Source organism: Fistularia commersonii, chromosome 5 (genome assembly GCF_037954325.1).
Source record: "Fistularia commersonii isolate RoL2024-O1a breed Wild chromosome 5, RoL_Fcom_v1.0, whole genome shotgun sequence".
NCBI lineage: Eukaryota > Metazoa > Chordata > Actinopteri > Syngnathiformes > Fistulariidae > Fistularia > Fistularia commersonii.
Window position 1 is genome coordinate 1,257,920 of NC_141288.1, and position 23,818 is coordinate 1,281,737.

At 51.2% G+C, this 23,818-nt stretch overlaps 3 protein-coding genes across 5 annotated transcripts; 1 reads left to right on the top strand and 2 right to left on the bottom strand.

Moving 5' to 3' along the window:
- The first annotated feature begins 761 nt into the window (after nt 1-761).
- prmt8b (protein arginine methyltransferase 8b) lies at nt 762-13,307 on the top strand. Its single transcript, XM_086146311.1, has 10 exons — nt 762-1,334; nt 2,797-3,021; nt 5,265-5,420; nt 6,059-6,122; nt 7,594-7,736; nt 7,946-8,033; nt 9,114-9,229; nt 10,650-10,800; nt 12,602-12,723; nt 12,812-13,307. The coding sequence occupies exons 1-10, from the start codon at nt 1,266-1,268 to the stop codon at nt 12,893-12,895; spliced, it is 1,218 nt and encodes a 405-aa protein (XP_086002437.1). The 5' UTR covers nt 762-1,265; the 3' UTR covers nt 12,896-13,307.
- Nucleotides 13,301-20,952, bottom strand: cracr2ab (calcium release activated channel regulator 2Ab). 3 transcript variants are annotated; one of them, XM_086146309.1, is made up of 18 exons: nt 20,923-20,952; nt 20,117-20,398; nt 18,802-18,913; nt 18,555-18,726; nt 18,326-18,472; nt 17,625-17,715; nt 17,460-17,555; nt 17,180-17,367; nt 16,787-16,858; nt 16,663-16,711; nt 16,507-16,589; nt 15,759-16,278; nt 15,284-15,422; nt 14,694-14,775; nt 14,505-14,619; nt 14,337-14,438; nt 14,180-14,256; nt 13,301-14,106 (listed from the first exon to the last, which is right to left on the bottom strand). In XM_086146309.1, the coding sequence occupies exons 2-18, from the start codon at nt 20,324-20,326 to the stop codon at nt 14,019-14,021; spliced, it is 2,343 nt and encodes a 780-aa protein (XP_086002435.1). In that variant the 5' UTR covers nt 20,327-20,398; nt 20,923-20,952; the 3' UTR covers nt 13,301-14,018. The 3 variants fall into 3 exon arrangements, with proteins under 3 accessions (XP_086002435.1, XP_086002434.1, XP_086002433.1); XM_086146308.1 differs by having other exon boundaries at nt 15,284-15,419; nt 15,759-16,371; XM_086146307.1 differs by having other exon boundaries at nt 15,759-16,371.
- A 325-nt stretch (nt 20,953-21,277) lies between these two features.
- On the bottom strand, nt 21,278-23,803 carry ccdc59 (coiled-coil domain containing 59). Its single transcript, XM_086146312.1, has 4 exons — nt 23,643-23,803; nt 22,834-23,191; nt 22,019-22,127; nt 21,278-21,928 (listed from the first exon to the last, which is right to left on the bottom strand). The coding sequence occupies exons 1-4, from the start codon at nt 23,788-23,790 to the stop codon at nt 21,764-21,766; spliced, it is 780 nt and encodes a 259-aa protein (XP_086002438.1). The 5' UTR covers nt 23,791-23,803; the 3' UTR covers nt 21,278-21,763.
- Nucleotides 23,804-23,818: the final 15 nt, after the last annotated feature.

The window sequence follows — 23,818 nt, forward strand, 5'->3', positions numbered from 1 at the left end:
CTAATACTGCAGACTTTCACACAACATTAAGGGATATTAGTCCACTAATAACCGTGGAAATCAAACATGTCAATGATCCCTGAGATTTTAAAAACCAGAAGGCGTCGCTCCGTGCTTCACATAAATATATCAGCAGACGGCGCATTTGTGAAGAAACGCCTGGAGGAATCTCCCGTCACGTTGCGACTTTCGACATTTTTCATGCGGTTTTAAAAAATGATTGACAAATTCGGGGGAAACATGCAGGCGGTTGACTGGAGACACTAAATGTGAATGAGACGGCGAAGGATTGTATGCCGCGTGAATTGTCACAATGTTGTCTCCGGAAGTTTCTTGACCTTGTCTTTCACCTCTTAACCTCTTCGCCGCACGTGTTATTTGTTAAAAGGCCGGAACACACTCGGTCAAATGTCACCTCACATAAAAACACAGGCCATCATCTAAAAAACCAAACAGCCGCGTCCCTGCCGGCGGAAAAGGGAATCACAGCTGTGGGATTTTACACGCGGTCCTCACCGTGACCTTCACCGGTCAAAACGGATCCAAATATGCGAAAGCAGGGACATTTTTCCAGGTCATTAAAATCCTATATCGATATCTTTCCATGAAAGGGAAAACGCTTGAAAGTGCAAAGTGCAGCCCTCATGATGAAAAACTCCCACAACCTACTTTGCACGTTTCTGCTGCAGAGAGAGCCCGCCTCTCTCCTTCTCTCCTTCCCTCCCTCTCTTTCTCTCTCTCTTTTTCTTTCTTTCTTTCTCGTCTGTTTTGCAGGGCAGATTCTATCCCCGACAGAAGCAACCGTCATTCTTCTTTTATCAAAACTTTAGCGGGTGACTCATCACACTTTGCACCCTGTTTTGCTTTTTATTTTTCTGGAGCGAGAACTGTGCGCCATCCTGTCTGCGGCTTACAGATTTCTTTTTTTTTTTTCTCCTTTTTTGGGGGTTTGAAAGAAAACTGGGTCGCGACACTTTTATTCCCGTGTGCGTGGAAATGCGGTTCCCGGCCGGCGTCGAACTCGCAACCCCGCAGCGCTCCGGCCAATAACAACCGCCCGATTCCTCCCACCTGACAGCCAAATGGAGCAACTTTTCCCGGTGAAATCGGGAGCCCCAAAAAGAAATAAAAGAAAATAATTGAATTGGAGAGACAGAAACGCTCGTCCCGGGGATGCCCGGCGGCGCTGACCGGATCCGAGCCGCGGCTTCCGGCGGCGGCCGCTAAAGTCTCGGCGGGTCTCGGTCCAAATCTCGCCGGCTCTCATGGGACTGGGCCAGTCGTCGCGGTGTTTGCTGCTGCGGCGGAAGATGGCGGAGGCGGACAGCTCCGAGGTAGGGGGGTGGGGGAAACCTTCCGGGGGGGACTTGTTCGACCTTTTAATTTCATTAAAACGCGCATCCGGCGTCGAGTTTAACCCGCGGGTGATGTTTTTAATCCCGTTTTTTGTGTTTAATTAGCGCTTTTTTTGTTTTTTTGTTTAAAGCGAGCGAGCGAGCGAGCGAGCGAGCGGGCGGGCGGGCGGACTGGCTAGCGGACGACCGCGGTAGCTGTAGATGTGAGCGGTTATCGACCCCCTTTTTTTAACCCCTTTTCTATTTAAAATCTCTCTTAATTCGGTTCACGGAGGGTGGGTGATATCCTCTCCGCTGTCCTTGGTGCTGAAGCGGACCGCGCCGGCTCTCGCCGGCCGGGGCTCTCCGTCCACTCGCTAATTCCAGCAACCGGAAAAAAATCAATACGCCGCGTAAAATAGTCCCTCTGCTTGTGAGGATTCCAACTCGGTGTCCTTCAACTGAGAAGTGTTACTTTCTCCTCTTCATCTTCATCCAGGAGCTTCTCTGCTTCTAACAGACCGCGGAAGGGGGATTTCTTACGTGAATGAGTGAGTTGTGGTGGTTTAACGTGTGTGTCCTTTTTGGGGGGAAGCGTCTCACTTGGATGAGTTCCTGTGCAGGTGATGGTGAGGCTAATGGTCTGCACTTATATAGCATTTATTACACTCACACACACACACAGAGACACACACACGCTGCTGCAAAATACTAACCGCCCCAATTGTCCAGCGACTGTGGGTACACATTCTTGCATGAGGGTACGACGGGAGACCTTCTATTTGGAGGTACACTAGCTCTACCACCACCACCCCATATGTGTCAAGCATGACTGGACTGAGTTGCAGAGTGCAGATCCAGTGTGTGTGTGTGTGTGTGTGTGTGTGTGTGTGAAGGTCTCCAGTTTTACAAGGATTTGTTTTCCACGTTAGCCTCCAATTCAGGTGAGTTCCTCCGATGTACCCCAAGCGACACACACACATAATGACACACACATAAACACAACAACCCACGCATCGACAGAACGAACTCTCAACTTAGACCAACGGCCACACCTGAGCCATCTGAAGAACCTCTGGGGTGGTTAGGAAGCCAGAAACCAGTTGCCATCGTCAGATGGAGGACAGAGAACCTCCAGAGACAAGTCACTAAAGTGTTGTCGGTCCAGTTTACATGGATCGGGGATTGACGAAACCGCAACCGATCAATGCCTCTCGGTTAAGCCGCCACGGACTGACGCGTGAGAATTCAATCAGGAATTATTCAAAGATGACCAGGCAGCTACCTGGAGATCACCTTGACATCTCTGTGGAGTTAAATAAGCCAAGATGCGGCACCGGATGGGGAAATCGTTCCAAGCCCCTGGCTTGATAATCCGTTCAGTGTGCGTGGACGATGAAGCCGTGAATTTTGGATTCTCACCCGTATTTGCTTTATTTTCTGTTTCTCTCTCCTGTCCCAGCGGCAGCAGCCGGTCACCTCCCCCCTGCCTCAGCCTGCCCAGCCCCCCTCGCTCCCCAAACCAGTGCCTGCCACCCACCACGTGCCATGTGTCCCCCACACGCCCCACGTAGCGTCCCTGTCCACCTGTCCGGGTCGAGGAAAGATCGCCAAGTTCATCAGCCCGGAGGAAATGACGTCGCGCGACTACTACTTTGACTCGTACGCCCATTTTGGCATCCACGAGGTAAGCGGGCCGAGCAGCGCGCAGGAGGCGTTTGAGCCTGACCTTGTACGTCTCAGCGGTGATGATGCACGCTTCCATCATCCACCAATCTTACATCTACTGAGGAGTCTTTTCACTGACTGACAAATCGTCCTTCAATGTGCTGGGCAGCAGACGAGAAGGACGTATAATGTTTAGGAACAGCAAATCAGCCAGTGGAAGGTCAAATATGACAATGTCCAGATGGTGCACCTCCAAAACAACTGCTCCAGGAACGGAGAACTTTGGCTCCACTAAGTAGCCTCCTCCAGTGTATTCCTGCAGGCACTGAGGGGCCACGGTAGGGGCCGGTGTGACACGAGGGTTGAAGACGTGCACCTTAAGCTCATCGCTCAAAAACAAACCGCTGATGGTGACGCAGACAGCATGGAGGTGGAAGCTGACCGACTCTTTATTTTTTTCCCTGTGTTAGCCCTCAGCTAACTCACACACACTTATCCTAGCCAAAATGTAAATGTTCCTCTGTGAGCCCTAGTGGCGGAGCCGGCCAGAAGAGCTTGGACCTCTTTGCTGCTCAAGTTCTGTCCATTGACCAGTGATCAGCTGAGCACCGTAGTTTTTGAAGCTGGTGCTCCGCAGTCCGCAGAAGTATCTGGTCATGGACCTGGTTTATGACTTTTATGACTGATGTCAAGAATAGAAAGAGACCCTGCGTCTGAGTAGGAGCTTCAACGGTTCAAGGAGCTGAGGTCCATGGTCCCGGGTTCCTCCGCTGCCCGAATGCACCAAGCAAAAGCTTCGTTCCTGAAAAAGTTGTAGGATCTGTTAAAAATTTCTGCAGTCCCAAAGTGGCACGTGGATAAAAATCTGAACGCAAGTCTCAGGAACCACTGTCTGCTCATGAACAACTCTGCAGCACCCTCAGAGGTTCTCAGTTTGACGTCCCTCGCTGCTTTGTGTTTTATCAAACTGTAAACGTGGAATTTATGTCTCCTGGAAAAAGGCACTTTGACGGGAAACGGTTTCGATAATAAAAAAAAACAAAACATGAGATAACAGGATGTGACCACATATTAGCAACACACTGGGTTAAAATTTAGCAATAAACCCCGAGGTCAAAAGAAGAACACAGGAGTTGGAGAGGGAAAGAGAAAAGTCTTCTGGGATTAACCTAGAAAGGTCTTGGAAAGCGACCTCTACAGCAGACCTTTGAGGTCTTTGCTGTGTAAACCTTAAAACCAGAGGCTTTATCTGAAGGACTGCGGGAGACAGCGAGCTCCTCGCTCGTCTGCATTAGCTGGCTATAGAAGAGTCCTCCTCTTCAGCCACTTCCGCTTGAGATGCATGGCAGCGGTCCACATCTTCATCACTCCATAAATTCAGAAGCTCTCCATCTCTTAAAACGTGCCCAGAGTGAACCTGCAAAACTGCAGACTCTCACTCTTGCTAATGATCTCCATTTTGGAAGAGCTGGAGGTGGGAAAGTTTTAGAACATCAAGACCTTTTTAAAACAGTGTCCATATTTAGCATATGGGTCAGGTCTTTTTTTTTTTTTTTTTTTTTTGTCGGCTTGCAGACAAAGAGTGCCCTGATTAAGAGTGCGCAGCTTGGAAGGAGGCGGGTGGGATGTGTGAAAGGGCCCAGGGCGCCAGGTGGTCCCCGAAGGCACGGCGACGCACCCCTGTCTATTTGAGGGAACGTGCCGATCACAGAGACATCTGGCCTAAATACCGCTGTCGTCGATCTCTGTGTAAACCACGTGCTCAAGGTTCTCACTCGCACACGTGGACATAATGCGGTCACGGTAACCTGCCAACAGCAGGCACTGTTTTATAGCGAAATACTTTCAAGCAAAGTATCAGGACCCCTTTATTATATCCTCACGTCTGTCTATAGCTCCTTTTTCATTGGAGAGACCTTTTTCCAGGTCCGAGAGCCTTTTCAGGAACGAGGCCGTTTCTGTGTGCATCGGGGACAGCAGAGGAGCCAGGGACCGTGGCGCTCGGCTCCTTCTCCGAAGCTCTTTTTTAGGCTTCCATAGAAACTCGTGCGACCGAGGTGACCGGTGGAATCGTGGGAAAGCAGAACTAAGAGGTTCCTCTGGTCCATCAGAGCCGGACAGTTCTCAGCACTAGAAAGCAGCCGATGTTGACGTTCGTAATCGCACCCTCGGTGTAAAAGGCTACCCGTTTGCGTTTCTCACTGCGCCATCTGTATCATCGTCCCGGGCGTCGACACTCCGCTTTCTCTGGCATTTGAACAGGAGATGCTCAAAGACGAGGTGCGGACGCTGACCTATCGCAACGCCATGTACCACAACAAGCACGTGTTCAAGGATAAGATCGTCCTGGATGTTGGCAGCGGCACGGGGATCCTTTCCATGTTTGCTGCCAATGCTGGTGCCAAGCATGTGTACGGGGTAAGTGAGGCACACACACACACACACACACACACACACACACACACACACACACACAGACGAATAGTCGTGTATATACAAGTAGAAGAGGAACCCCACATGTGTGTTATAATGCATCTGCCCCTGCTGGCCCTCCTCTCCCTTCCATCCCTTGCTTTTTTTGGACTGCATTATCACACCTGATACACTCAAACACACACACTTGTTCAAGATTTCTTCTAGAGTCTGCCTCCCGTGCTCCGTCCAGAGATTGTCAATCTTTCACATGAACGCAGGAGCAATAAGAGGCGTCTTGGTCCCGTTCGGGCTGCGAGTCACGGGTTACACATTCGCAGCCGCGCCGGCTCCCACAGTTACGCGTGATTCATATGCATTATTACACTTTTGGACGGGAGAGCAAATTGATGTATGAGTTTAGCAGCCTGGAGCGCGAGATGGGCAACCAGAGACATGACTGTTTCAACAGATGAGCAGAGTTTGATTAAATCTCTCCCTGCTATGTTACCCCAAAGGTTAACCTTTGTACGGGGGAGGAGTGATGCTAGCGAGAACCCGCGCCGGTTAAATCAACATATTTCCCCTCAGGAAAGAGGGAAGTAAGGAAACTAGTCATGTAACGCCGTTGCTTTTGCCCACAGATTGAATGTTCAAGTATATCCGAGTACTCGGAGAAGATCATAAAGTCGAATCACCTCCACAACGGTAAGCCAGGGATGCTTTACGTCTCCTCTGACTAAAAGTAGCATTTCCATTTCTGTAACCCGTCGTTACAATGGTTTACCGGCTGCTCTGATGTCAGAGAACCGTCGTCTCTGCCATCAGTCAGAGATTCCTCCGCAGCGCTGATGATTACCGTCATAAACCACCACCCTGAACTCCACAGAAAACGGATTTCATAACTTGCAGTTTGCCGTCGGGATGATTCTTGTTTTATCGTCCTGTATCTACACACTCGGGCGCGTCGACGCAAACCTCACACTTCAAGGTTTACACAACGGTGGCTACATTTGAGACCGTCCAGAAGGAAAATGTACGGACGGGGCTCTCATGCGTCAAATAGACAAACTTGAAGAGCGGGTGGAAAGCCAGAGGAGCTAAAATCAACAAAGCAATCGTGAATTCGTTCAAAGTTAACGTAAAGTTACCAATGAATTGGACATCTGCTTACTTGAAAAGGTGAGAATTGGCCTAAAACATACCTTAAAATTAGCAATAGATTGTCTCTAAACCCCCAACACATCCTTCTTATGAACAGCACCATATTTAGACATTATATGCCGGCATAATTATCAAAAAAAAATAAAAAAGAGAGAAGTAATAAACGTCAGACTTACCTTATTTGAAAATTCGAGATGAAAAAAGCATCAGCCGGATGAGCAGAATACCGGGGGTGTGATAATGGTTGCCATGCCAGCCGGGTTGCTGTTCTGGACAATTAGCTGCGTAGCAGTTCAAAAGCCATTCGGATCTGCATTGAAAACCAAATTGTAAGGTGTTAGTACAAAACGCTAGGTACTGCTTAATGAGGAATACTTTAAATGAACCCGTCTGGAAAGTATTCATTTCTCAAATGATCCTCTGCCTTGTCACGTCTGGCGTTGCTCTTTTGAGCGCGCCTGAACATAAGCCGCACCGGCTAAAAGTAAATAACCAAATAAATATATGTACTAATATAGATCTCACTTGTCTATAAGCCGCAGGTGTCCATGTTGTAACACGAAATATTGACACGAACATTTCACGGCCATTTCACCTAAAAGGTTTTGGCGGCGTGAAGCTCATTGGTCCCACCCGAAGAAAACATAAATTAGCCGCATCGTCGTTCAAAGCGTGGGAAAAAAGTAGCAGCTTATAGTCCGGAAATGACTGTCGTTTTCTCATCACATTATCCACAAAGATCAAGTGTGGACCACACTCTTGAAGATGAGCTACAGAAACCCAACACTATGACGCAAGCTGGAATCACAGTTTCTAAAGTCTTTCGTGGGAAAAAAAAAGAAAAAGAAAATCAAACAGAAGAATGCATGAAACCCGGATGGACCAGAGGAGCACCTTATTTAGGACGTCGTCATTTACAGCATGAAAAATGTCAGCCGAAAATACAACCCGTGTCTGATTTGCTTTTATGCGGCGAGGATGACGGGCTATAATTTGCTCCCTGCTCTCCACGCAGTCATTACCATCTTCAAGGGCAAGGTGGAGGAGGTGGAGCTGCCGGTGGAGAAGGTGGATATCATCATTTCCGAGTGGATGGGCTACTGCCTCTTCTACGAGTCCATGCTCAACACAGTCATCTTCGCCAGGGACAAGTGGCTGGTATGGCTCTAGAGGACGCATGTGTGTTTTATGTGTGTGTGTGTGTGCGAGAGCTTTCCACAGAGAAACACCACAGGTAGTGATGAAGCGAAGGTCTCAGAGGTCTCCGATTTGTTTGCTGCCTCAGGATCTGCCCGCCTCCTCCGAACACGCCTCATGTTACGATAAGAAAGTGTGTGTCCTGATTCTAACGCTCTTCTTGCATTTAGAAACCCGGGGGCCTGATGTTCCCCGACAGGGCAGCTCTTTATGTGGTGGCCATCGAGGACAGGCAGTACAAGGACTTTAAGATTCACTGTGAGTGATTCCCCTCGCCTCCTGCCACATCTCTCCGTCTCTCCGCGCAGCGATCGTGAGACGTCTGCAAACGCTGCAAACGCTGCAAACGCAAACACGGCGAGTTGTGTTTGCATCACTTTCAGATCTTTCCGTGTCCGGTGCCGGAGGTCGGTCGGCCCCTCCGTCCGCCATTGCGCACGCATAACTCTTAGGTGACGAAAGGCTGATTTTGAACACCTTAGGAGTCGCGTTGTCACATGAAAACGTTCATCTGGATAAATTCTGGTGGTGTAATTACAGCTTACAGTAATGTAGCCTCGCTTTGGGAGCCTCCGAGGTAATCACTTGTTAAAGTAGCCGCTGTCCATGGTGGAAAATATGCCTCTTATTGTCACGACACCGTGACCCGTTCAGCCCGGGCGCATTAAGGCAGCTGATAATGGGCTTCAGGTTTGCCGATCAGCCGAACCGCCGAGCGACCCGTGGACAAAAAGGTTTTGTGGGCATCTGTGAAGCGGCCCTGCCCACTCCGCTCCCCTGGAAGCACTCCGCTTCCCAGCGTACATTATCCACGGCGCAGAGCCGCTGCAGATCAGGACACAAATATTAGAGGTGTGGTTCACCGTCACGGCCCGTCGCCTGGCTTCACAGGTGGCCTTCTATGTGAAGGTCTCCCGTCTCCTCCGAGCCTTATATGTCTCGGCGATGTTGGCAGTTTCCACCTTCTCCCCAACAGGCGTAGCGTCTGCTTGCCAGACAAAGCGAGGTGAGGCGGCGGAACGCGGCAAAGGGACGTGCTTTTAATACTTTTCAGGTTAAATGATGATAAAAGGCTGCCAGACGCGGAAGCCGGTGTCTATTTTGAGACGAGGAGGCTCGCCTTCCCCCCCGGATAAGGTCTGTATCGACAGCCCGACAGCTTGAGTGCGGGCCCGTTCTTCCTGGCAGGGTTAAGCACTCCGCTTTATTTTCCCGGCTACCTTTTCTCCTGTGCTGACAGCTCGGCAGGGACACACAGAGCAGAGGCTCGGCGAGGAGGCCGGCCTTCATGTGTTTGCACGCCAAGCGCCGCAGGTGTGAGCTCTTCTCCTTCCACAGGGTGGGAAAACGTCTACGGCTTCGACATGAGCTGCATTCGCAACGTGGCCATCAAGGAGCCTCTGGTGGACGTGGTGGATCCCAAGCAGGTGGTCACCAACGCCTGCCTCCTCAAGGTGAGCGGGCCGCCGGTCGCCGCTTCTGTATTTGCGGCTCAATTCGGTCGCGACACATCTTAAGACCGGATCGGTCAAGGAAAACTGGATCTGATGTGAAAGCAGAACTCGATGTGGCTCTTTGGATGGAGTTGAAGGATCTGCTCTCATGGCGTGGCCCTTCTTCTCTGGTGATTCCAAAAACGTGTCCATCACAGATGTGGAAACTCTCTCTATTGATCACAGAAGATGCAATGGTAACTTGCGCCGCTCGAGAAGAGGCTATTTCTAGTATATTACTGCTGTTTCTCATTCAAGCGTGCCGTGAAATGGAAATTTATCAGTTTAGCCATCCGTTTTGGCTCCTGAGATGAATCAAAATCCAAAAAGGCTTTCGTCCAGCTTTGCGCTTTTGGCGAGTATGGCCTCGTCCAAGCCCCGAGTCTGCAGCGGCGTCTGCAGCCTGGTCTAATTTGCATGCAAAGCGGTTTCCTCCGACCTCCCGGATGATCAGAGGCTTAGTAAAGCTTCCGCCGGGGCCATAAAGTTTTGGTTTGTCGTTCATCCACTCTTCCCGTGGTGTCCGTCCTCCATCCTTCTCATTTCTCAACCCGAGCCTCTGAATCCTTCCTTCCCACCCCCGGCCCCACTCTGCAGCCTGTGACTCAAACAGTGGTGGCCGTCCTGAGCCGGTGTTCGGCGAAATGTCACCGAAGAGCTGCCGCTGAATCACCGGCGGGTTCTCCGTCCCTCCGAGAAGCACCCGCACTCCTTTGTGCGCAAGGACGCGACTAACATGCACGTGGGAGTTAGCGGCTCGCATGTACGATCCATCCTCGCCGCTTATATCACCTTCTCATGTATATATTCAGCTCCTTAATTCAAGCTGTCGTTCATACCGAAGGCGCTAAAAAAAAAAAAAAAAAAAAAAAAAGACAAAGCCGCTCCTCGGAAACCTCGTCGTCTGCTCCTTGAATTTGCTGCGCGTCGCACCGGCCCGTTCTGGTGGCAGAGGACGGGGGTGTTAAATGACAATCTGTCACACCGACGCCTAATGACAGAGTGATTCGCGTCGCGGGGACAGATGAACAGGTTGCGTCGCAGAACCCCCTCCTTAGATACCACTTTATCTACACGCAAAGCACAGAAAGGCAGGTTTTCAATTCTATTTTGGACCAACCGTCAGTCACCCTTAGAAATAGGACTCTTTATTCACTGGGCGGGCCTTGACACACACACACACACACACACACACACCCTCCCCTGTAGACGTGAGGGAGGACGCCCACACAGCATGTGTACTGCGAGCAGGCTTCGTTCGCCAGCCGTGATTCAACCTGTGGGTTTTCACACGCACGCATGCATAATAATCACTCCCATTAATCTGGAACGCCGGCCCGTCTCTTCCAACGCAGTTCCTTCCTTCTCCTCCCCCCCCCAGGAAGTGGACATCTACACGGTCAAGCCCGAGGACCTGTCCTTTACCTCAGCGTTCTGCCTGCAGATCCAGCGCAACGATTACGTCCACGCCCTGGTCACCTACTTCAACATCGAGTTCACCAAGTGTCACAAGAAGACGGGCTTCTCCACCGGTGAGCCCGCCTTCGTGGCCTTTCTGGTTTTAGCCGGTGTGGAGGAACCGTCAGCGGGAGAAACCCCTCTGGCTCCGGTAATAAATTATCGCTGTTTACTCAAGGGGGATCTAACCGCAGATTTTCTAATCGGAAGCCAGATTAGCTGTCGAAACGATGAAAAAAACAATGGCTGAAGAGGAAATAAAGACATGGCGAACCTGCCTCGGAGAGGGAGCGGCAGCAGACCAGGGCTGAAGGTTGAAGTCTGGAGTTCAGAGCAGGCACGGGGTCGATACCGGCTCGGCAGCGCAGCCGTACCGTTGATTGGGAAACAGGTGGACGCGATCAAGGGGCGGCTGCCGTTCACCGACGGGATCGTCATGGCGACTCCTGCGCGCTTCCGGAAAACCCCACGAAACATTCGCTCGTCATTATCGACTCCCCCCGAAAAAGAGTCTATGCTCAAAAAATTAACCTCATTGAATTCAAGGTCAGATTTTTCTCATTTAAATGTTTCCACACCGTCGGAGGGAAAAGTGAAAAACATCAGTTGTTTTCAAGCGACCCTCCGACCTCTGACCTCGAGCTCAGGATGACGAATTTAGGATTTCAGAACTAATATTGGCCGAAGAATACGAAGCGCGTTAGTCTGCTGAAGGCCCTTTAGGCGTCAGGACGTCTGAAAGAGCGGCGCTCAGGTGACCGGCGGGCCGAGGACGATGGTCATGATCTCATCTCCAGCCCGAGAAGGAGCGGGAGAATCGGAAGCAAATCCCATTTCTATAAATATATTCCCACAGATCGTCTCCGCTCAGGCTACTTTCCATTTAAGTGGCACGAAAAGAAGAAATGTGGACTCCCGAGGGGCCGGCGTGTTGGAGTTCCACTCTGGAAGCTCCCCGGAGAAACACTCGCCCGGTACTTTTGAAGTAGCACGAAGCGGCACCTGAAAAAAAAAAAAAAAACAAGCAGAAATGACACGGCAAGTTTTCGGGGACATCCCTGCAGTTCATCACCGTTCTTCTCACCTGAAATCAGAAGACGGGTAGAACGAGGCGGTCACTCCGCTGGGCCCCGAGGTCAAACATCTGCTCCCGCCTGGAGGCCTCGGAGCGCTTGTATACGGAGGTGTTGAGGAGTTACGTAAGCTCCTGTTAACACATTAGTGTTACATAACGCCGTGTAGAGGAGGATCTATGTTTGGCGGCGTGTGTGTGTGTGTGTGTGTGTGTGTGTGTGCGGCTGGAGGCGGAGCTTCACCAAACAGCTCGGCTCTCCTCGTCACCCACCTCTGAGGAGATATGCAGAGGTTTTGGACACTCATGAGGAACGTCAACAACTCTCAGAGCTCCTCCGGCTCTCAGCCAGAAGGTCCTGGCTCGGTTTTCCACAGGTGGGCTTCCTGTGTGGAGGCTCCAGGTTCTCCTCATGGTCCAAACACATGCAGGAGGTTCATCGGAGACCCTACATTGTCCAGGATGTGAGGGTGAACCCTCTTCTCGACCAATCACAGCTTGGGACCGCAGGGAAGGCGGTGCTGATTTTTTTTTATTTTTTTTTTTACATTTTTTTACTGTTTTAACATTTTTTTACATTTTTACATACCGTGGTTTTTTACATATTTTTACATGATCATGAGAGAACAAATGTTTGAATACTGCTGGAGTGAGAGATGCAGACATTTCTTCTTTCCGGTCCTTCCTTCTTCTGTGGTGTTCCTCACCGCTCGAGTGTCTTCTCAGAGAGTTGGTCTTTGTCGTCGGGGCCTTTTAGATGGTGTTTTATTACGTTTCTGTCCATTTTCCCTGCGCGCCCTCAGCTCCGGACGCCCCCAGCACTCACTGGAAGCAGACGGTCTTCTACCTGGAGGACTACCTGACCGTCAAAAAGGGCGAGGAGATCTACGGCAGCATCGCCCTCAGGCCCAACGAGAAGAACGTGGTAAGTTTCTCGCCGGATTCGGATTCCCCGCCGGATCCGGAGCGAGTGTGTCTGACGTTCCTCCTCCTCCTCCTCCTCCTCCTGGCAGCGCGACCTGGAGTTCACCCTGGAGCTGGACCTCAAAGGGCAGCTGTGCGAAGCCGCCATCTCCCACGACTACAAGATGCGCTAGGAGGAGCTGGCCCGCGGCGCCGGCGCCGATGCCATCGAACCAGCCTACGCGATGTCATCACAATTAGCAATAGCGCCACCAGCTGGACGGACTGGACGGCGCCGAATGTCACGTCCCACGTTCCTCTCCTCCTCAGAGCCGTTTTGGGTTCAACGCAACGGACGGCGTTGCGTTACGTGCAGCTAAAATCCAGGCTCAAACACTCCATTTTCGTCCGTGGAACACTAGTCGTGATTGCAAACGCAGTAGGTCGCCGTGGTTTTATCCTTTATTGATTTGCTCCTCTGCATGTGAGAGCGTCTGCCCCCCCCACCCCCCCCAGCCGGGATTTCAAGAAACGTCCGAGACGTCCTCCTGCCGAGGAGGTCAAACTGTACTTTGGTGCCACAATAAAAGCAAGAGACGAACGCAATATGTTGTGTGTGTGTGTGTGTGTGTGTGTGACCTCGCTTTCCGGTGAGACAAAAGGAACGTTTTGACGATTAAAATGTCCAGATTTAAAAGCAAAGGTATGAATCAGTTATTCCACATATAAACTGCTCCAAAATAATAGACGGAACACTCAAACAACACAATGTAATTCCCAAGTCAATCAAACTGTCCACTGATTGATCAACACTGATTGATTTTGACTTGTTTATCTCACATCAATGTTGGATTGGCCAACAGGTCGATAAATTTGGTGTGAATTTGTTGTCAGAACATTTGATGATGTAAAGAAAAGTGCGTTTAATAAGAATATTTCATTCATTCAGATCTAGGATGTGTTGTTTTAGCGTTCCCTTTATTTTTTTGAGCAGCGTACATTTGGGAGAGATAAATGAATCATGGTAATCACATCGGCGGTATTTAAAAAAAAAAAAAAAAAAAGATTAATTTGACGAGAACTAAAGGTGACCGAGAGAAGAAAGAAAAAACTTGAAGGTTAAAATCCAGTTTTTAAAAGTTCATCGAGTCAGAATAGGATTCTAAGCTTGTCCGATTTTCCTTATTTACACGCGACCTTCTGCTCTTCCTCCTCGGAGCCGCCGTCTCTGAAACCAGAGTCAAGAATACAAAAAAAAAGAAAAAAAAACCAAACAACGGAGAGACAGATGTTCCCCCGGAGGTTCTGCTCGGATCTTCACTTGCAGCAGGCTCTCCTCTTGGCCGGCTGGGCGGTGAGGATGACGGTGGTGTCCCTCACCTTGTCCTCCTGCTCCATCAGCACCCTGACGGACGGACGGACAGCGGTTGAGAAACGCACCGCCGCTTCTCGAAAAACACGGGTCCGGTTCCTCCTACCTGGCCAGGTGCGTGAGAGCCTCCAGCACGTTCCGGCCGGTGTAGGCGCTCACCTCGAAGAACATCACCTTGCTCTCCTACGTGGGGAGAAAACAACGTCGTGGACGGCGGCGGCGGCGGCGGAAAACTTAAGCGAAGGGCCGCGGAATCCACTTACGTGAGCCAGTTGCTCGGCCTCCTGGAAGGACACCTCCCTTTCGGCGTGCATGTCCATTTTGTTCCCCAGCAGGAGGACGGGAACCCCCTCCCCCGCCGCCTCCTGAGAACCACATACCAGTTAATTCTGCTAAATCACGTGTTTCTCCCCGGAAGGCGCCGCGCGCACCTGGACGTTGGAAAGCCAGGGCCGCACCGCCCTGAAGCTCTCCTCCACCGTGACGTCGTACATCAGCACCACGCCGTCGGCCTTCCGGAAAAACTGCTTGGTGATGCTGCGGTACCTGTGCGACAAAAAGAACACAATTTTAAAATGGAAAGCCCGGATGTTTTGTAGCGAGCGATTCTCTGGATTCACCTCTCCTGACCCGCCGTGTCCCACAGCTGCATGGCGACCTGCATGTTGTCCAGCGTCAGCGTCTTCACGCTGTAGTCGATACCTGGGCGAGAGGAAGGGTTCGCCTGTCCATCACAGAGGCTACATTTGGAGACGTGCAACCGTCCACCCTCTCATTCGCACGTTTTTGCACGAAACCGGAGAACACGGAGACCCCACCGAGGAGCTTCTGGTGCTCGCCGGCCTTAAATCTACGGCCGAATTGATCGTGTCCGGCGGTTTGAACTGCACTAATCCTGCGCCGCCACCAGGGGGCGCCGGCGAGCCGCCGTGGCTCAGCAGAGCGGCGAGCGAGGACTGGAAAAGATGAAAGCGAGGAGAGGAATTCATCAAAAGTGACATAATCTGCGGTACAATGTGTGCCGGGTCTGGACGGGCGGTGTGACTTCCCAAGCCCTCTCATGTGATCCTCCAGCAAATCCCTCTCCGGATCCGCTCATGTCCAAACACACACACACACACACACACACACACACACACACATGTCTGTTGCTGGACGCTGATCCGCAACGTGCACAAACACACTCTGATCGTGTCTCTTCTCGTCTCACCCACAGTGGCGGTGGTCCACGGCTGGAAGTGGCCCTCACAGAAGGTGCGCAGCAGGGACGTCTTGCCGACGCTGGAGTTGCCCACGAGGACGACCTTGAAGAGTCGGTCCGGGGCCACGAACGGCGCCTCCTTCGCCTTCTGGTGAAGATCAGGAAAAACCACATGGAAGGCCTTTGGGAAAATGTGTTTTCCTGGACTTTTCCGTCGCCACCTTACAGAATGAGTGTCCGGTGATGCTTGAGCCGCCCCAGATCAGGTTAGGCACCAAGTCAGGCTATGCAGTGTGTGTGTGTGTGTGTGTGTACGTTTATGTACGTCTTCGTCCAAAAAAAAAAAAAAATATCTGTATATTTCCTGTGCATCTTGTGTTTGCAAGTGTTATTTACAGTGCTTATGTCCTCTATTGTAAGTCGCTTTGGATAGGAGCGTCTGCCAAATGTGTTGGATTTGCGCTCCTGTCTCAGAGGTACGTACGTGCTGGGTCTCCTTCCCCACGGGTTGACCTCGTGGAGACGCTGGGATGTTCTTCCCTCGGTGGGAGCGGTGCTTCCTCGACGGCGGAGCCGCCGCGGGCGCACGTTTCGACGTCGCCGCTCCGTCCGCTACCGCTACGCTACCGCCGGCGGCTTCGACGTCGCTCTGCGCCGCTTCCTCGTCCTCCTCGTCCTCCTCCTCGCTCAGCTGGTGCAGCAGCTGGGCTCCCCCCTGGAGCAGGTGGGGCAGGTGGTCCTCCTCGATGGAGATGACTCTGCGGAGAGGCCAGCCGTCCGGTGGGGCGTCCAGGACGTCGTCCTCCACCCCGGCTTTTCTCCTTTCCCTCCCCGACACCCTCCTAGCGCTCGCCGTCTTGCTCGGCGGCTTCTTCGCTCGGGCGTCGGCGACCCCGGCCGGGTCGGCGTAGCCGTTGGCCAGGCCCGAGGTCTTCCTCGGCGCCGGGCGCCGCGGGGGAGCGGTCGGGGCCGGGTCGACGGCGGCGGCGGCGGAGTCGTCCTCGCTACAGGAGGAGGAAGCAACAAACACGATTTGAAGGTGCTCGATGGGCAAAGCCTCCAGAGACTGGAAGGACCCGTCCACCGGCAGTGGGGATCTTTGGAAACAGAGGAGAAGCAGAGGATATACGGGGGATCAGAATTCGGGTCGATGTTCTGGATTCCGTCTCGTCAAATCATATCCTCTGGTTTTCCTCTCGCGACGTGATTCGTCGCGGCGGCGCGAGATTCACCTTTTTGCCGGCTGGCCGGAGGGGTTCAGGAGTTGGTCCAGTCCGGCTCTCTGCTTCTGCTTCTTCCTCAGGGACGTCCGAGGCTGCTTCAAACACGGGATTCGTTACGCCGGGTCTCGGTCGAGGGTCTCGTGACGGCGAGGGCGGCGTACTCACCACGCCGCAGCAGATGTCGCGCTCGTCCTTCAGATGCTTGTTCATCTCTCTGCCGGGGTGGAAACAGAAACCGGTTGAAACCGGCGGGATTTTTGGGGGCGTTTTTGAGACGTCTGGACTCTACCTGAGGAGGTCCAGCTGTTTCATGAGACTCTGCTTCTCCCTCTGCAGACCCTCCGTTATGCGATACATTTCCCTGCGGAGAAGTTAGAATTTATACTTCCATCCTTCCCTCCACCATGTATGCACGCATGCACGTGTGTGTGTGTGCGTGTATATAAGCATTCATACGTGTGTATTTATGTCTGTATGAATATGTATGTTTGCATGCATTCATAAAAGCGTGAATTTATGCATGCATACCCACGTGTGTGTGTGTGTGTGTTATTTTGTGTATGTATGAACGTGTGTGTGTGTGTGCTGTAATGACGAGCCGGGACTCGTGGGATGTTTGTTTTTCCACAGCCGTGAATGTTCTCCAGACTGAAGGTGTATCGCAGCCCGTCCGTGGACCCACATCTCCTTCTCCTGGTGCAGCCGTGCCGCCTGTTCCTGCAGCACGGCCAGCTGCTCCTGAGCCAGCGCCAGCTCCTGGCTGCTGCTCTCCAGGGCCCTGGACAGCTCTTCGTTGGTCGTCTTCAGCTTGACGTTCTCCACGTGGCTCTCCTTCTTCTCGCTGCTCAGCTCGTGGCACTCCAGCTCCAGCTGGAGGAGGAAACGCAGAGCGGAGAGAGAAACGAGTGACCGCTTTCAGACTTCAATCCGGGCGTCTAGATGTTCTCCACGCGTCCGCTCACTCTCTTCTGCTTCTGGAACAGCTGCTCCAGCTCCTTCTCCTTCGAGTACAGCTGGTGCTCCAAGTCCTGGCTGCGCGTCTGGAGGCGCTCCGAGTCCTGCAAGGCTCAGAGGGTTGAGGACGCGGGCCAGGACTTCGCGTCCTCATCGTCGTCGGGACGTCTCACCTTCAGAAGCAGCCTGTCTTTTTCGTTCTTGATCTGCGCCTCCATCTCCTCGTACAGGTAGCGGATCTCGCTGTCGTGCGTCGCCGCTTTCCTGCGGACGGAAAAAGCCGGGAGATCGGCGCTCAGGGACGGTTCGTCCGAGAAAGACGCGCCGTCGAAACGTCCCTCGTCGTCCGACTCTCTCTCTCTTCATCTGTAATTACGCGTCAACGCTTGAACACACACATGTTCAAAAGAATACTGAGCGGTATTTACATTCCCCCCCCCGACAAGAAGCGGGCAGCCAATTAGCAAAGTCTGGAGGAATAACAAGCTGTAATGCAGTACCACGCCGTGCCAGGGGAAAACCACCGGCCTCATGTTTTACATACACACACACACACACACACTTTTCTTACAAATAAACATGCATGTTATCTACGCGACCGCTAGCTGGTGGGTTCCCCTGAGAAACGCTCTTCCCGAGCCGCGTCCTTCCCCCCCCCCCGGGGATTAGCGGTCACTTGACACGGACAAAGGGTCGTTCTATAGAGAATTACAGGTAAATCCACGGGAGGCCCTCCGGCGGCGAGGGCTTAGGGCCGGAGCGCGAACATAAACCTCGCCGTTAAGTGTGGGAACGCGTCTCCGACGGCAGGAAAGCCTCCACCGTTCCCTCAATCCCCGAATGCGCCTTTTCTATGTCTCGGCGACATCCCGACCTCTGCAGGGCGCTCTCCATCTCCTTCCTCTCCTGGTGGGCCTCCTTGATCTGGTGCGTGACCCTGGCCAGGAACTCCTCGAAGTTGGACAGCAGGTGGGGCTCGTCTCGCCTCAGCTGAGCCCACAGGCTTCGCACCTCGCCCGGGCTGCAGGGGCGCCGTCACGTCATTGAGATCATCGTTCTCGCGTCCGAGGGCGGAAAAAAAAAAACCGAAGAAAATCACGTACTCTTCGAAGACGTTGCCGGCCCCCAGGTTCTCCAGGAGCATGCTGAAGTGACGCTCCTCCTCGTCCTCCGCCGCCGACAGCTTGGCCTCCCACTGGGTCTGATACAGGGTCTCCTTGGGGGTCGGGCCCTGCTCGTCCGCCACGGAGATCCTCCGACCGTGAAGAAACTGACCTGAGCGAAATGAAAGCGCGTTAGCTTAGCATTTAGCTAAGGGGGGGGGGGGACAAAAAAAAAGGGTGGACCCACTGAATCCTCCGGTGAAGGCCTCCAGCGTCAGGTAGCCCGAACGCTTTTTGTCCAGAGAGTCGAACACGTCCTCCAGCTCCTCTGCGGACAGAGGCAGCTCCCTGTGGAGCCTCTGCAGGAGAAAACACACAGACGGGAGGTTTGTTTATTGTCCCGATCTTATTATTGGTTTGAGCCGACAGCGAGAGAGAGAGAGAGCGAAACCTGGACCGGTAAACATTTCCATCAATGGTGCTCGGCCTCTCCGGCGCTCGGGAGTGTGTTATAAGCAGATTCCTCAACGGCGGAGATAAGAGATGTAGGAAATAAAGGCTGTTTCCAGGAGACACAAACCTCCGCGGAGCTGCTCGAGGGAGAGAAAATATCCTGCGTAGGAACGAACGTGAACGAACGAATAATCTATTATTGATGATTTTCTGACGCGATCGGAAACATCCTGCAGCGAACAGGACGCGTCCCGAACTCGAACAGCACTGCGGTTGATTATTCAGTACATTTTAGGATCTTTTTTGTTTTTTTAAATCTCAGCTATTTTGCAAGCACTTTAAGAATGATTGAATTTTTTTCCCCTGCAATTTACTGGTAATTCATTTATTCATTCAATTATTTATTGATGTATTTACTATGATTTAGGTATTTGGGTATTTATCTTTTTTCTATTTATTTATTTATGTTTTTGTGTGTTTGTATAAGATAAGATAAGATAAGAACAACTTTATTAATCCCGAAGGAAATTGTTGTGCCAGAGTTACAGAAAATATGACAGTAATAAATGATAAAAAGAAAAGGCGGAATTAGAAATAAAAGTAAACTATAAACTATAAAGTGTCTCAGTGAAACTATAAAGTGTCTTCGTAAACAAGTGATAAAACTATAAGTGTCTTAGTAACAAGTGAGGTGAGGAGTGCACAATAGTATGATAAAAGAAAAAATTGTAGTGTAGCTGTTATGAAATGAAATATTGCACAGTTCTGAATATTGCACAGTATATAATGATCTATTTATGTATCTAGTATTTCAAATGCATTTCTTGTATTGATTATGGCTTTAAACAATTCAGATGCATTTTTTTTTTTTAATCACCTTTATGTTCATGTCCCGCTCGTTCTCGGTTCACTAAAAAAAATCATCCCGAAGTGATGTCAGATTCCCTCTCGGGTCATTTTGGGACCATTTAATTTCCAATGAACCGATCGTCCAAGAAAACGGTTATTATACTGTTATAATTATTGTGCGGAGAAAATGGCCGGATGACAACAAGCGAGCGCCTCAGGAATCACATTTTCAGTATTGATGAATAAAAAGCTTCTCCTACCCTCATGTCGGTGCGGGTGATGAAGCCTTTGCCCTCCACGTCACAGGTTTGGAAGAACTCCCTGGTCTTGTCCAGCAGGGTGATCCCACCCCAGTCGGAGCCGCTGCTCGGCCTCAGGCCGTTCACCCGGTTCTCCTCCCCCTCCATGTGCACCGCGCCGGCGGGAGCCCAGAGCGGAATCAGGCATCGGGCCTCGGCGCCGGCCCGCATCCGCGGCTCTGGGCTGTCCCGGTCACCATGACGACAAGCAGGAAGTATCCCCCGGCGGCAGACGCGAGGCCCCTACGAAAGAAAGCGCGACAAGCGGCGCGTGGAGGTGAACGGAGAAGTTACGGTCGCACAAGCGATCAGAAGCGTCCGCTTCCTCTCCACCCAGTGAGCCCCGAACCTCCGGAGGTATGTAAACACAGTGTAAAGGATTATCTTAAGACCCCGCCGTGCAGAACACATGACGGGGTAAGCTGCGACGGAAGGCGGTCGCAGACGGAGTCGGAGACGGGACGCGTCCTCTTCCTCATCTCGTCCGGCTGACCCGATGACCTGATGTTTCCGTCCGCTCTTCGTCCCTTATAAGGAGCGGCGGCGGACAAACTCCCCGAATCACCGAGAAGAGGATGAAGCAGGCTCCGGGGCCTTTGAGAAAATGGCAAAAACAAACCCGCCCAGCCTCTGCTCTTTGGCTGCAGTGACATACAATTTCCCCCCCTCTTTTTGTTTTTCAGAAACCACAATCCAAAAGCGAGACCATAACCTTCAAGAAACACGCAAGTCTTCACAGAGAAAACAAAAAACCAGAAGCCCCTTACCGCTGTGAGCGTCGGCGCAGCAGCTCGGCGTCGCTCTCTGCTCGGGAAGTCTTGACTCACGGATGAATGCAGGAGAAGTCATTCTGTAACCATGTGATGTCATGAGGAAGCAGCCCGAGGCCGCGCAGCTTGCGTCCGTTCGCCGGCACAGAGGGGCCTGCGGAGGGAACTCTGCTCAGCCTGAACCCCGACACGTATGCAGCTCGTCTGGATCTACGACAGTGGGATCGTGACCAGCTGGATCCCGGTCGGGAAGTTCTTACGAGGCAGGAAAAAAAAAAAGAGTACAATCTGCAAACCTCAGCGGCTGAAAGACGGGAGCTGGAAAAACAAAAAAAAAAAGAAAAACTCGGCGTGGAAATGTCACAATTTTATTAGTTACGTATTTGAGTGGGACGAGTGAGGCTCAGCCGTCTTGTTACACGCAAATGAAAGGTATCGGAAGAAAACAAGCAGAGCATTATCTGTTTGTGATCCGGTGTGTGACCTCCACTTTCCATGATTTAAATACATAAACAACATCAAGGGACCTGAATTTCTCCATAAAACAAACCCTAAATTCAATCGGGGGTTGAGACGACGCGGCGGTTGAGGTTTCCGCGGAAAAGACACGACTCCGATTCACCCGTGAAACAACTTGTTTACCATCTTGTAACCAAAATAAACCACGTTGTTGTGGAAAAGTCACACATTTATTGATTCGAAAAAGTGGTCCTGCCTCTCTGCGGGTTTCACCGCCCCCTTGTGGTTACACCCGCCACGAGTCCGCGGGGAATACGAGGAAAGGCCGGCGCGGTGGTCGGACCCACGGACCCGGTTTCGCCGGTCCGCCTGTGCAAAGTCACTTCTGAGCGTCCTGTATCTTCTGCAGCAGGAGCTCCATGCGGATGTTGAGGTTGGGCTGTCCCTTCTTGGTCTTTCTGCTCAGCACCTGGAAGGTCTCCGTCTTCTTCTTCTTGTACCGCTGGATCGCTTCCTCCCGTTGCTGTTTGTTCCTCAGGTACTCCTTAGGTGTTCAAGGAGAGAAACAGCGGGTAGCATCAAACTGACGGTTGGCATTCGTTAATTTTGGTAAATAATAGAAGAAATATCCCACCTCCTTCTTTTGGCGCCGCTTTTCTTTTATCCTCTCAAACTCTTCCTTGGACTTCTGGTAGGACGTCTTCCGCTGCATTTTTTTCTTCATGCGGTTGCTCACTGGAAGGCTGGTGGGGAGCAGAATCAAGTTAGCGGCAGCGTGAGGAGGCGTTCCTGGTATCTCTGGGGAATTATGAGGTTGTTTGTGGCTCCAAAACATCTGAAGGGCTCAAAATGGCTCCCCTTTCATTCCTGGGTGAAACATTGTGTAGCTGCGGGCCCCAGGAGGGACTCTGGAGGCCCATCCAGAGTTCAGGATGCAAACCGAAAGGGACAAAGGCTTCACTATCACAGACTCAAAGCCTGAGAAGCTCAGCTGGAGGACATAGGGAAGTCTGAGTCAGAGCCTCATTCATGTGCTCTTCTTTGAGCAAAGAGAAGTAGCTTATATTAGCTGAGACCCTTCAATTTTACAATTCTGCACAATCCCTTTTACTTGATTTTATTCTAAAGCCACAGCCAGGCAGGTTTAACTATCATCACGGCCTCGCGGTCACTGAGAGCTTGTTGTCTGAGGGACTCGGGGGAAAACAAAAACAGGAGGTGTCCCTTCTAGAATCACCATTCCTGCAGGTTTTCTCTACAAGTGTGTGTCTCTGGTTGAACTTGTTCTTTTGGAAGGAAGAGGAAGCCTGGCATTTGACTCCCACCGGGCTTTTGAGGACTTTGGGTTGCTTGCAGTGAGATGCTAAGCTAACTGAAGCTCACTACTTCAATTTAACAATGAAGAAAAATTAGCATTCTGGATTTTTTAAGGCAAGAAGCACTTTTCACCTTTCCTTCTTTGCTGCCGCTGTTGTTTGGTGCTCCTCTGAGACAGGCTCCTCCGTCTGCTCAGCTCCGACTGGATCAGGACTCCCGGCTTCGGCCTGCCGTGCTTCGGCGTCGCTCTCAACATCGTCCTCGGCCTCGTTCTTTCCTCTCATCCTCACTTTACTCCGGTTCACTCTGTTCGTCCAGGCTTCTTGTCTCAGCTTCTCTTCCTCGGCCAAGTATAGATGTTTCAGGTGTTCAGGATATTCGTCCTTAAACAGAGGTTTAGGGGCGGCGGTGCCCTTCCTCTTCTCCTTACGCAGTAGCTTGTTGTATTCATGCTGGACTTTCTGCTTCCTCATTAGAGCAAACCCTTGACCTTAAGAGGAGAAAGAAAAGAACTATTTTAACTTCAGGTTGAGACTCTCGCACAAGGAAAGAGAGTTTCATCATTTGGAAGATTGTACTGAGCTTTAGAGTGTCATTTCCAATTTATGAAACAGAGAGATTTTATGATTGCATGACAGATGTTGATTTGGAGAAAGTGAAAACAAGCATTAGAATAAAACGAAAAGCCAAATCAAGAATAAAAGTGAACCAACCAAGCTAGTTCACACAAGTTATTTCACTAAAAGATCCAATGAGGAGGACTAAAATATGCAATATTTGATTAAAAGTGTACACCAGCACAAGAGTTGACAGAACACAGACACAAAATTAATGGCTTAAACATGATAATATCATATAATCGACAATAAAAGAGAAGCTAAACGTTGTGTTATGACAGTGAAATGAAGTGTACCTGTTGACCACATGCTAGCAGGACGTACCTTCTTTGATACTTCCTTGAAACACTTTGTTGTCCGGGACCCATTTCCTCTTCTTTTTGACACCAGACGGGACGCCCTTCGCTTTCCCCCATTTGCCTGCTTCCGACTTGAACGCGTATTTCTTCGCTTGTTGCTCGGTCGGAGCCATTTGCGTGGATTTTCCACCGGGAGAATCA